This window comes from Lonchura striata, chromosome 1, assembly GCF_046129695.1.
Source record: "Lonchura striata isolate bLonStr1 chromosome 1, bLonStr1.mat, whole genome shotgun sequence".
NCBI lineage: Eukaryota > Metazoa > Chordata > Aves > Passeriformes > Estrildidae > Lonchura > Lonchura striata.
The window spans coordinates 61,303,365-61,317,390 of NC_134603.1; the positions used below are offsets into that span (position 1 = coordinate 61,303,365).

General features: G+C 34.4%; 1 protein-coding gene across 1 annotated transcript in view; it reads left to right on the forward strand.

Annotated features, from left to right (window-relative positions):
* Window positions 1-14,026, forward strand: part of LOC110469703 (dynein axonemal heavy chain 5) — a 148,707-nt gene that overhangs the window by 13,593 nt on the left and 121,088 nt on the right. The window contains exons 13-25 of the mRNA XM_077784814.1: window positions 658-839; window positions 2,622-2,741; window positions 3,421-3,622; window positions 5,023-5,118; window positions 5,818-5,991; window positions 6,080-6,169; window positions 6,624-6,779; window positions 7,741-7,880; window positions 9,473-9,624; window positions 11,771-11,978; window positions 12,644-12,731; window positions 12,843-12,966; window positions 13,082-13,245. Coding sequence (XP_077640940.1) covers window positions 658-839; window positions 2,622-2,741; window positions 3,421-3,622; window positions 5,023-5,118; window positions 5,818-5,991; window positions 6,080-6,169; window positions 6,624-6,779; window positions 7,741-7,880; window positions 9,473-9,624; window positions 11,771-11,978; window positions 12,644-12,731; window positions 12,843-12,966; window positions 13,082-13,245 — 1,896 coding nt within the window. The remainder of the gene's footprint in view (window positions 1-657; window positions 840-2,621; window positions 2,742-3,420; window positions 3,623-5,022; window positions 5,119-5,817; window positions 5,992-6,079; window positions 6,170-6,623; window positions 6,780-7,740; window positions 7,881-9,472; window positions 9,625-11,770; window positions 11,979-12,643; window positions 12,732-12,842; window positions 12,967-13,081; window positions 13,246-14,026) is intronic.

Consider the following 14,026-nt stretch of genomic DNA (forward strand, 5'->3'; position numbering starts at 1 on the left):
ATTCTGCTATTTCACTTCCTTTGCACATATTCACTGTTCTGCCATATTAGACTTGACTTTTAGATACCTTTACCATACTTTTTTTATTCTTTTCTAGATCAGTCTCTTGTTCTGGGTTCTTCATGTATCTGGCTTGCATGCATTTCTCTGAAATATTTCTGTGGGACATAAAACTCTTTAGTTCAGTGTCCAGTGAAAGTGGGAATTTTTTTCCTTGCCTCCCCCTGCTGGATTTCTCTTCTGTACAGACAAAATGAGTAAATGCCAACTTTCTTGCTGTCCTTCCTACAGAAATCCAGCTCTTTTCCAGCAGTGTATGACCTCTTTTCCTCAAGTAGTATTTTCCGCTGCAAAGCAGATTACAACACCTTGTACTGGAGGCCATGGCCAAGAAGAGTAGAGCCGCTGATTTTCCTATGGAAAATCCCAACCTGTAAAAGACCTATTCATTTATTCATTGCCCTTTTCCCATGCTTTTTGTCTTGGTCAAGGTGTGATAGGTCCCCACAAGTGAATTGGATGGTTCATTTTGTAATGACAAAAAACCAAAAAAGTGCTTGTCCAATGATAACATATTCCTGGAGCAGTCACACTTTTCATTGTGTTAAATTTCAGGAAATTCAGATTTCTGTCTTTCCTATTTTTTGGCTATTATAGGTAACAGTGATGGAACACATTCCTGGTTTAATGAACACTGTCTGTATGATCTACTGTACATCACCGTACTACAACACATCAGAGCACATGACATCCCTGTTTCTTAAAATCACCAATCAGATGATTAATACCTGCAAGACCTATCTATGTGAAGGAGTTTCAAAAATCTGGGACCTGGACAGGTGATAGAATTTTAATAATTTCATCTTCTGTTGTTGATATTAGAAGTAAAATTACAGATTAATCATCAAGATGATTAATAGGTAAATTTAAGTAGCCCTTTGTCCTCCTACTAGTCACTGATTCCTATGTTAATTTCAGGCTGGTAACTACTACTTCTTTGTAGAATTAAGTACTCTGCAAAAACAAATTTACTGATTTTACTTTTTTTAAAAAACCAAAACCCTGTTATTGGAAACTGTGTGATATATATTAGTATGCAACACTTGATATATTATCCACATGAATAGTTTTAGACCAAAACACACTTGAGAAATTGGAACTGGGAGCTGAAGTACTTAATAAAAAAGCTCCAAGGACAGACTGGCAAAGTGCCATCCAAGATTTATGTTTTGCTTTTACTGGACATGAAAGTCAATTTGAGGAAGGAAACCATATATTGCAGGGCCAAAATCCCAGCTCAGTTGTATTGTGGGACATTTCAGGGAAGGGATGAGTTAGCTGCTCTACAGCTACTTGTCCAGGTGCTGCATTTAGCATAAAAGGAAGTGCAGAGGTGTTTGAATGAAACTTATTCATTGGGTGGTGAATGCTGATGTCACTAGTAGAACAAGTGTATCTGAAGGATGACAAGTGCAGGTAACATAGGAAGAACACATACTACAAGAGCAGGTCAGTTATTTTCATGCAAAAAAGGAAGGAGAAAACCACAGAGAGAAGTTAAGAAGAACATGACATTTGAAGTGGTCAGCTAGGAAATTTATAATTGGAATAGTCTAACTGGATATAATAAAGGATATTGACATGAAAAGGAAAAGGTGTTACAAGCTTCATCAAAGCAGATAGTCAGGATGCCTCTGCTTAAATTCCAGCCAAGTTAAAGTGCAACTGAGGTAACAGGCCAGAAGACATAAAAGTAAATCTAAAAATTTGAATTCCTCCTGTATTTTGGTGTAGATAAAGGGAATTTTTCAGAAATTACCTGTAGTCAATGAAGTACTGGTTACATTTATTCTAAAGAATTAATGTAAATAATAGTAGAATACCTTTTATTTGGTTTATTCTAGCTGAATTTATTTTTGAGACATTCTTCTCATTTATTTAATCTGCTGTCCCTGCAAAAGTTTGTCCCAGTTAATGTTTTCAGCCTATAAATTTGAATATAATTTTAATCCCCAGTAATCTTTTGGAAGATGAAAGACAAAGCCAAAGTAGAGGAACAGCTGTGGGCAAATGGCCAGCTGTGGGCTGGCTTCTATGCCTCATCCATGTATCTTGTGTGGCACCTCAGGATTAATGAACAATTGTGTGTAAAATGTAACTGTACCATTAGGAACTAAGTTCTTCCTGATGTATCTTTTAAAGAAACAAGACTCTCTTCATCTTTATTTTAGTGTGGAAAAATACTTCTCCAGTCTTGTCTACTTAGGAAAAAAAACACCAAAAAAACAAAGAAACAAACAAAGGAAAACCTATCAGCAATACGCAGATGAGAAATGGCCAAACTGCAAACATTCCATAGCCAGCATTAACCTGTTACCCATCCTTTGTGGGCTATGTCATGCAAATCTTGAATTGATGACAACAAAACCCAAGATAAAAATATCCAATCTAGATAAGAGGTTCAAGTCAAAACCATCATATTTTGAGTGTTTTTTCATGTAGTGTATAATTTTGTGTTCTTATTTCGCAAAATTGTGCATTTGACTAAAATACTTTATTTTTATTTATACTCTTTTGAAGACCTTAGGATGATTGTCTGTCTTATGTATTTTCTTCCTCAGGCAAGAATTGCTAAAGAGGATACAACAATGTATTTTCCTTAAAGAAAAGTACCAAGCATCCTTTCAGAAAATTAAGGAGGAGCTAAAGGAAAATCCTAGTGACAGACAGTTTGATATCAGGTAAATAATTCACTCCAATATTGAATCATATTGATGAGTACAATTTATAAATGAGATGTAATTATATTTGCTGGCTGAAAGAAAAGCTAAACATTCAGTTAAAATGAAGTACTTTTTATAATCAGAAGATAAGCTTGTAGATTGGGTTTTTAATTATTATTCAGGAATAAACCAGGTTTTTGGCAGCACATTGTTGATTCATTCAGTCCAATGGGACTTCAGGGGAATTTAGGCATTTATTAATTGAGTACAAATATATATGCATAGTATGAAATCCTAAAAAATTTGAATCATGAATATAAGTGAAAACACTCTCAGGGAATTCAGTCAGCTTTGAGCTGGGTTCTCTGTCATAATGCCAAGGAATGTTTTACGTGTATTGACACTTAAATCATGGGGCATTTCTTGGTGTTGTGCATTCACATTTTCTTCTCCTGCCAATATCTTATTTGAAAGAGTTACTCCTGTGAAGTGTGGTAAAGTCTTTTAATTGACATATGTAAGGATTAAACATTTTCTGCTTTATATATGTGAATTTAAATTTTTTTTGTTGATATGTAATCATTACAGTATGATTTTTTTTTGTGTGTGAAACTTGATAGCAGCTAGAATATATGTTGATGAAATAAAAATCTGTTGCAAAGATATTTTCATAGAAATCCCTCTTTTTTATTGTTAGTGAAAACTACATATTTGGAAAATTTGCGACCTTCTGTAAACGTTTGGAGAAAATTTCAGATATGAGCAATACTATGGAAACCCTTTTAGAGCTCCAGCGTATAAAAATAGAAGGCATTGATGAGATCACTACTCAATACCAGAGCATTGCTACAAATACAAAATCCAAACAGTATGATGTTCTGGACCATAGGAAAAAAGAGGTACTTATATTCCGCACTTGTGTAACAATCACTCTGTTAATTCTGTGGTTTTCATTGCAGTTATGTTAAGAATGTTGAATATTATAAAAATGCATATATTATTTTACAGTAGCAATAATACAAATACTCTTATATCTTTTAATACAATTTGTAAGTGTTAAGGTAAATTTATTTTTTACTTCAAATGCTTTTCTTAACTTCTTGTAAACTAGGTTTTCAAACTAATTTTCCTAAGCTTGATTGTTCTGAGATGCATATATTTGAACTGCAGGGTGAAAATTAATTTAGGTATGTTAACACACCAAATACAGTTTGTCTAATTATAAATGTTACTCAGTATTATTAAAAATAATAGTAATGGCAGTGTTATAGCAAAAGTTAGTATAGGCACATAATTGCACATTTTAGAGGGAGAAGGAAATATCACTCCCAGTGCCAAACAGAATGATAAAACTAAAGTTGCTTTTCAAATGCTCTGTTCCCATGTTTTAATCCTGTACCCATGTTTTTTAATGCAGGAAATGAGCTGCTTTGCTTGAGCTAAGCCTGCTTGTTTTGCAGAGTTAGTGGCCTCACTATAGAAGTTCTAGAAGTGTTGACTTACTCTCCTGCCTTCCTGAACTAAAGCTTGCCACTGTCATTAATTTTCCTTTAAACATTAAGCTTGGAAGTGCTTTTGACTTTCTTCTGACTTTGATGGCTTGTGTTTCTCTAATACTTGCTGCGTGACTCATTTCTGAAAGAGGGTATTTGCTGTTCACTGGAATTTGGAGGGGTTAAAAAATGGCATGACTTCTCTACACCTAAATATTTGGAGCAATATCTATTCTGTACTGTCTTCCCAAGCTTGTGCAGTGCTCTTTTTGAGAGAAGTTTACGTTGAGCTGTTTTTGTTAGGCCCTCAGTATTTTGGCCACTTAAGAAAAAATTGTTACAGGTAAATACCCAAATTACTTGCAGGAGCTTCCAAATTTGGTAACTACCTCCATTAGCCTGCAAGGTTCTCTAGAGAGCCTGCCAGTTTGCCTTTGTGGGTTTCATACCTGGTCAGTGAGCTGAGCACTCTCCTCTGGCAGCGCTGCAAGTAGCTGGGGAGCATGCTTTCCTCTCTCTGATGAAGTTATGAGTTTTCCTCAGCCTTTCTGTGTTTCTTCTGTGCTCCTTTGTGCCCATGAAGATGAAGCTTTAATCATTCAACCTAGCATGGCTTATGTTTTATTTGCTTAGCTTGGAGTGTAAATGCATTTGCTGCTGGTGTTGTTCCTGTTGTTTTTAATGCAGTGCTGAACACACACAATGGGTAGATAAAACAGATTCTGAAAAGCCTCACAGAAAGGATTTGTTTTTTAAATAAATTAAAGCAGCATATAGATGATTTTTTAAATTTGCTTTTATTCTAGTTTGAAAAAGATTACCTTGAATTTAAGAACCAAATTGCAGCATTGTATGAATCCATACAGGAATTTGTGGATTCCTGGTTTGAGAAGACCTTAACTGTAAGTAAGGTTGCAAATGCAAATTCCTGCTTCTGGTGCTTGGAAGGGCTGAGTACCCACGGCTCCTAATAAACTCTTTAATTACTGCCAGTGTTCTGTACTGTGCTGGTGACTGCCTGAGAGGATGTTGGAGGAAATCAAGCCTATTACAAATGTTCTAGAAGTTGCTTACAGAAGTGTTGTAAAGGAATGCTGATTCTTGCTTGGTGCTGAGTGTATGTGCCATCTTTCCATACCAATTTTATAGCTCTATATTTTGAAGTTAATTTTCTTTCTTCAACCTGGTGTTTCTTGTTATGTTTCTAATTTATTCCTGTTCCACTGGCAGGAGTAATGAAATAATATCTGCCATCTGTTCCCTTAATGTTAGTATTGTTCAATGGCTCAGATGATGTTAATGAAGTGTGAGTAAAGGTGTAGGTGTTCTACCACTGTTTGCTGAAAAAAGAAGAGAGGATTTGAGAATCAGAAAAACCCCAAACTGTAGTGATAATAGTTTCTTGGTTTATACAGTGGTATGTCCTGTATGGGACAAAATATAGAAGTAAAATTCACAAAGTTATCTGGATGGATTTTTCTGTATTTCTTAGAAAACTACTTACAAATTTACGCAGCATATTCTAAATTAATAAAAAATTTATGGACAATGACTTTCTGAACTGCTGTCTTCTGATGTAAATGCTCCATCTTCCTTTTTAGACTGAACAGATGCTGGGATTTCTGATGAAGCTTGAACAAATAGGAGAAAATAATATTGGTCTAAATGAGAAGTATGCCATTGTTCTTCAAAGGTACAGCCAAGACTTAGAGTTTATTCAAAAACTCTATCAGAAGGAAAAGGAAAATCCACCTATACCACGTAATATACCACCAGTAAGAATGAAGTAAATGAAAGAGAAAAATATATCTCTTGACTGTCTTAAGTTAATGAAAATCTAACCTCCTATCTTCTGTGTTTTAGGTAACAGGGAAGATTATGTGGGCACAACAGTTATTCAGAAAAATTGACCATCCAATGATGTTCCTTAAAAAGAAAACCACAATTTTGAAGGTTGGAAGTTAGCAGAGGAGGATTCATCCTAAGCTTTCAAGGATGTTGTTAACAGAAAGACAATTTACTTGTATACTTCTGCACTCGCTATTCTAGCAGCTTGTATCCAAGCTCATCCAACAGTGGGATAATTTGTATACCTTTCTCAGTGAGGCATTAGTACCTTGTATATGTCGTAATATAGATTTTGTTCTATGAACAAGATTGAGAGGAAAAATCAGGAAAAGAGTTATGTTGCTTAGAGCAGTTGAATACTACATAATAATTGAATTCCTAAATATATTACTAGTTTCTGTGTCTTATCTTGTCCCTAAAACAGCATAATTTAGAGACTTCTATTTCTTTTGTTTTCCTGTGATGGAGAGGAAAGGCCTGGTGGAGGGCTTTTCTACTGTGTTAGACATAATGAATTGTTTAAGTGGTGGATTTTTTTTTCTCTCCCCCTAAATTGCAGACAATGGAAATGAAAGAAGTTATCAAAAACTACAATAAAATGACTGCAGTTCTTTTGGAATTTGAGCTTATTTATCATAGGACCTGGTACAGGTTTGCTGACCAGGCTAGGAATGCTCTGTGTGCTTCTTTACTTGTCAGGCACCCAGAAACCAAGGTAAGTATGATTTATTCTTTGTCTTGCTGTTACATGATTTAGTAGTACACGTGCTACTTAAATCATATAATGGATAGACAAGAAAGCATTGAAGTAACCTTAACCTAAATAGGGTTAAAAAATGAGCTACTTGATTTGAAATATTTTTCCCTTTTTGTGTATATTTATGATATGTCTCATGTTTCTTCATAAGGCTTCTGTCTTATTCAGTGTATAAAAGATGCAGTATCCAGCAAATACATATCTACTACTGACTTATCTACATTCTTTAGCTATTGTTTCCTTGTTTATTTTCTATGTTAACCAAAATTTTATTCAAGGAAGGATTTTTTATTAGGTCATGGTCTTTTCTGTAGTGATGAATATCACTGTATTGAATATATAGCAAAAATTCATTAACTTGCTTTCAAAATTGATTCCTAAGGCAGAAAATTTTGCCATTCTTGCTTCATAGATTTTTTTTTCCTGCTGTAGCACAGAGAAATTAAAATGTGGCATTTTTTTTTTGTAGAAATGATTCCATAATGGACAACTAGAACATAGTTTTCAAATTGATAGAGCATCTTAAAAACATTTAGTGCCCCCAAAAGTGTAGATTAACCTTCACAATATTTCTCCCTAGTTCCTGATGGAGAAGCTGAGATGAAAAGGCAAATTAACTTCCAGAGAATGTAGCTGCAGAACTAGAATTAAACTTGGGAAGTCCTGGGATCCAAGTGGTTAGGGCACAGTGAAGGAGTCACAAGAAATTGAAACCAATGTAAGATATTGGTTGATTAATACTTTGGGAAACCCCTATATTTCTAGAGGAGGTTGAAGAAGAAACATGGGTAAATATTTTTAAAATCCTCTCCAGTCATCTGGAGATACGTGTCATTATATAATCCAGTTACATCACACTACATCTAAGTACCAAATTAGTGTCTTATTTTCTATTTCTTTTTTTCACTGCTACATGAAGGAATTATTTGTAAACTTAGACCCAATTGTCCTGGAAGTACTTTATGAGACAAAATACCTGAGAAAAATGCATTTTGAAGTTCCAGATGTTGTCCTTGTCTTGTGTGCAGATGAAGAACAGATTAAAAGACATCAAAGGGAGTGAGTAAACATTTTTTTGGATTTGTTTCTCATCTGCAAATGGAAATCCCTACCTTTGAGTCTATTGCATATATTGCTTTTGATTTATTATAATTTTTCTTTTTGATGGAGTTTAATTGAATTTTAATTGCTTTCCCCTGTATTTCCATATTAAAATGAAGTTGTTCCTATTTACACACATATCTCATTACTTGGAAATGCCTAAATGTTTTTGTTTTGTTATTTCAACAGCTGCTCTCTAAGTGGAGCTCCTAGGTACTGCTATGCTTTTTCTTAGAGTGCATCTGTGCACTCTTAATACAGTAATTATGCTCCAAATTACACTTAGCATCAGAAAGTTTTTTTTTCCTATTAGAAAAATAAGCTGGAATTTTCCACTTGATTATTGCACAACCCAAACATGTGTAAAGGGGATATGTTGCCTAAATTATAACTTGGTCTCTCATGTTGAACATCTAAATTCAATTTTTTTTATTTAAAATAATTTCTTTCTGTTTCTTGTAACAGTCCAAATCTCTGCTATAAAAGTTCATTTTCAGGGATGTTGGTTGTTAATTCTCAAACAGGGATGTTCAGTCTTAAAAAAACAATGCTTTGTGAGGAGTGTTCTTCATTTCTTGATTAGAATTGGACAAAAACGGTTGATATTTGAAGAGTTTCATAAATACTTCAACCCTTCCTCTCTTTTTCTGTTGTTGAAATTTTCATTGTTTCAGTCTTACAATGCAATGTTTTACATTTATTTTCTGTGGAATGTTTAAGGACAACTAACCATTTAATGCGCAAGACAAACTTTGTATGCCACGGATCTCCAAAAAGCAGCAGCCCCAAATTTTGCCATCCAACAGGAAAAAAAGTACGGAAAATGTTTGCATTAAAAAAAGAAAGCCAAACCCAAATAAAGAAAAAATATTTAGGGGGTATAGATTTTGATTATTAACATTTAAAAACCAGTTCTGGGTATAATGTGAGTGGGTTATCTCAGTATATGATTTGTAACAATGATGTCTGAAGTCTTGATTTTAATCTGGTGCTATTGCTGTTCTTGCACCAGTTCTTGTAAGGAACCCGTTAGGTATCTGACCTTTGAATTATATTTCTGTCTAATTCTTGTTTGTGTGATTTCTTTGTATAGCTCCATTTTCATGGAACTATATTGGTAAGCCTTGTTTCAGAATTTGGACTATTTTTCTTTGGGATCCAGGGTTCTAGGTTGTTTGTATGTAGCTTTTCTTATAAGCAGTGTAATATCATGCCATGTCTTGTGAGATGGGAAGATGTAAACAGAAAAGCCATGTTTTCAGTTTCCTGTTTCTATTTTTTTTTTCTTGTAAATAATTTTTCTTGGGAGAAAAATTCTGTGAGTTGATCACAGTCACTTTGCTGGAGGTACTTGTTTCTCCAGTCTGGTTTTGTTGTTATTAAGGACAAAGGCCTGGTTTGAGTTAGGAAGAGTTGGGAAAGGTTCTTATTTTAGGATGGGATTGGAACTTGCAAACCTTATTAACAGAAAATGTGTCCAAAATTCTGTGTGTTTCAAATATCTGAATTAAGAACATTATATCTTATGAAGACATGATCATGTCTTCCAGACTCCAGAACCTGTTGATCAGTTACAAGGAACATCTGAATAGGATCCCTGTTGTGCTGAAACCGCTGATGAAGCCATGGATAGGACAAATTGAGGATGCCTTTACCCCGGGCCTGATGCAGCTGTCGTGGACTTCTTTGAACATCAATAAATGTAGGTAACAGGAGAAGAAGTGGTGAGCCATACACACTATGAGGTACCTGCATTTATTTTTGCTTCTCTGTGAAAAATGTGTTTGTGGACTGATCTCTTCCCTTCAGGTGGATAATTTTAGCCCAACTGCTACAAGAATGTGAGACAAGAGAATGGCTGTGGGTGTTTTAATTAAAAAAAGTCTTCAGAACTTATGCTGAACATCCTAAAAGTGACATCTGAAATCAAGGTTGGAGATTTCTGCCCTAAATCCTAATATTTTTCAGAGAAAACATTTTTTATTAGGTATTGAGATTTTCCACACAACCAGTAAGACACAACCTTAACCCTATCAAATACAGCATAAAATTTATTAACTGCTGTAAAATGTCATTGAAAGGGGCATATATAAAACCATCACCAAGACTTTCATGTTGCAGTTTCATGAGAAAACAATAACTCATGCTTGTAAATTAGCTTTTCAGTTGAGGTTGATTGATGTTAGGTTTTCTCTTTTATTCTTCAAAAGGAAAAGCAGCAATATAAACAGGAACAGGTATGGTCTAAATTTGAAACTGAAATGTAACACTTTGTAGGTTTGTGCAGCTGTTTATTTATGACTCTGCCATGTGGCACTGGTGCACAGGGCTCTGACCAGTGCTTAAGGCTTTACTTGGCCTTTGCCTGACCAGAGCACAAGAACCAAATGGCAAGGATTTTTTAGTATTTGCTTTATAGTTCTAAAATGAATTTTTGTGTTTAATGTTTTGCATTTTTTAGTAACACATGATAAGGAAGGTCTTTACAATAGGAATTATTTATTTATTCATTTACGTATTCTTTGCACTATATTAAGTGTCTGAATAGGTGCACACATGACAACCATCAGGTTGCAATGGTTCTTTGTATCACCCCTGGTTATGGTGGAAACCACCCCTTTTCAACAATTTAGATGTAATGCAGGTATCTGGGATGTTTCCTGCTGCTGCAGCTGAAATGCAGCTACACCTAGAAGGCAATTCTTTTCTAGAGTGTATGCACCATGTCTTTTTAAAGACAGGAAATGTCTGACATGCCCAGAATGTTTGTTGGACACCTACAAATTAGCCCCTGGTTTGGTGTACACAAAATAGTTCTTACCTGACAGCAATGTGCTAAACTCAAGCCTAATGTCTTAAGTGTCTTTTTTCCATCTAAGGGAACTCCATCTAGAAATATGGGAGTCCATAGTTTCATTCTAGACTAAAACTAGACTAAACTAAAAAATGGATTTAGGACTACTGAATTTATATATTAAAAAAAAAAAAATCTAAGGAATTTGTTGGACTTCTTTTCTGCTTTAGACAATAAAAGTGAAGTTCCATTATTAACTTCCTAGCAGCAAGAAATAACATTTCCCACTTAAAATATCAGCACTTGGACAGCTCTGTCACACTGCCTTGCCTTAGATTTTGTAGTGATCTCTTTCTATATACAGTAGAAGTTCACATATATATTTATATATATAAAACATTATGGTAATAATAGTGACAAAGAACATCAGGTGCTATATTTATTTCTATTTTGCAATGGAAGTATGATGGGGGAAGAATTTTTCCAGTCTATTCAGAAGCAGCAGAAGCAGCTGATTTTACCTTTAGTTTCATAAACACATTTATTAAACTAAAACTATAAAACACATTAAAGCAATAAGTTTATCTGTTTCCAAAGTAAATTAGGTCATACATATGAAAGAAGAAATCTAATGGTTTAACAAGTCTTGGCAGGGGGAATTTTAGTAATTTCATTTATAAATTAATTACAATGGTGAAGTACCGTACATTGTGTGCATGCATGCAGGAGGACCAAAATAATTTTTTGGGCACTGGCATCCTTTATGTTTTCTGTTCTGTATTTTTTGATCTTTTTCATTACAATGTTATTATGACAAATAAGAGATATTTTGAAGAATATTGTTCTGCTTATTATGAGATGGTTTAATATAAAGATCAAAAAGTACAGCAAGTCCATCATGTTTCAGGCCTTCATTTCATATTTCATTGCCATTACATCCTCATTTTGTTATAAAACCTGGGGGGAGGCAGGAGTGAATGGGAGGAAGGAGAGATGAGACTTAAGAGATCTGTGTTTTGCATTGATTTGTTTTAATTTTGTTATCCTTGTTTAGTTATTCAGAATGTTTACCGTACCCTGAGGGAGTTGGACTATGTAGTTAAAGCAGCATCTGATACCCTGGAATGCAGAATTGAAAGAATTCTGAAGGACATGTCAAACACTGCTCTGATAGTTTTGACAGAAGATGAACCTATAGATGTGACTTCTTTCTTGGAACAAATAGAAAAGTTTGCTATCTCTACTGCTTCCAAACTGTCTCAGTAGGTTTCTTAATTGAACTGACTTGAAGGGCATTTTTGGGAGGGTTTATTTACTTACTACTTTTGTATGCATAGAGGTTTTACTTCTAAAATGTTATTGTAACAGAGTACTAGTCTAGAGCAAAGTGATAGTCTGAGGTTGCAGGGGAGAAACTCCAAAGTATCTTGAGCACAGCTGTTGTGAAATAGCATAGTATTTGGCATTTAGCATTTATTTAGCATTTCATGCATTTTTTGTTATAGCATTCTAATAATTAGCAAGAAAAATGAAAAATGAAAATAGATAGGGCTTGAAATCATATCCATGTTAATTGCTTGTTTCTTAATACTTCTTTTGTTTTTATTTTAATAAATCTCATTTCACAGATGATCTTACTGCCTCATCATGATAAACCTGTTTTATTAGCTATACCTGGAAACCCCTTTTTTTGGACAAAAGTGTTATGAAGTCCACTTGAATCAGATATAATAGGATCTGACAAATGGGTTTGTTGTTAGTCAACAAGTTTTAAAATCTGCATGCCCAAGGAATAGGAACAAACAAAAAAACATTGAAAGGGCATTTCCCTGCACACAAGTGCAGCAGGATGGGGTGTGTGGCTGGGAAATAAAGGGTATTCCTTATGTTTGATTCCCCATGGGTGACTGTAAAGTTGTTTTTCTAGGCAGAGCCAACAAGTGGAACGTTCTGTGTATGAACTTATAGATATTCTTAAGCACAGTCTGAAAGCAGATGCTGAAAGAACTCTGGAGGTAAGACAGTGTAAAAAAAGTAGCCTTTTACAACCTAGTCAGATACTTGATATTTAATTTATAGGATGGATATCTGATTATTTACCCAAGAATTTCCCTTTCACCATTCAGGATTCCTTTGCCTGTATACATTTTGACATGAAACAGAAAACACGCTGCCAAGAATGCCTGTCCTGTAGCTACTATAACCTGATGGGACAGCTTTGTCAGAAGAATACTGACTCTTTGATTAGATGTGAGTCTGGTTTTTTCAGATATGTTTAATTTTTAAAATAAAACTTTACGACTTTTTTTCTCCCCAAGCTTATTGTGGTAAAAAAAATTCTCACTTAAATATTACATTTATTTAGGCACGAAGATTTCTTTAGAGACCTTAAGACACCGACTTCATGTTATTCACTCCAGGTATCAGACAACTAAGTTTGTAGAGGCACACAGGGTTCCTTTGTTCAGAGCTGAAATTCAACTGGCTATTCCAAATATTGTCTTGAGACCAAGTCTTGAAGATATTCAGGTAACAAAATAATTGCACATCTCAGTCATTTGCAATAAAAATTTTATAAGTGCATTGTTTTAAAGCAATATGTGAAAGTTTAATCTGGTTAAAGAACTAAAAGGAAGGGGAAGAACAGATAAAAAGTCACTTGATTTCATGATGACAGTGGGTACTAAGGGCATGGAACTATGGATCAAGTTTTTTATAGAGGTTATTAGAAGGAACTGTTTTTCTCAAAGCACAGTAACTCAGTAATTCCTCTACTTAGAGGAAAAACCTCTACTTAGAGGAAAACATTTCAAAATGAATGAAAACATAAAAATGAATGCCATCAGTACAGCCTGACTGACTTCCTAGTCTCTTTAAACTCTTTCAGAATTTAAAATCAGTTTAAAGTATCATTCTTAAATTCAGCAGTAGTGAAATGTAAAGAAAAATATTATCAGTCTAAATCCCTAAACTAAAAAAATGTAAACACTCTTTTAAACTTACGCTAGTTTATCAAAATCCTTACACACATATTTGCAATATCCTATGATGTCTGAAATTGTTCAGGATACTAGTTTTTTATGGTGTTGCTTTCTGGACTTTTCATTTAGCACTGTGACTGTAAAAATCAGTAGTTGAGTTATTTCTCAAGTTTCATGTGCAGCCTTCATGATGTTGTCAGTAAGAAATCAGGCCACAAAATGTGATTTTAAAATACCATACATAGAGGAAGTTATTTGATAATTTCTGTAGCTGCCTGTATAGATGATAGACTATGCCATCACAAATTCAGACAAATGTATTCAAGCAT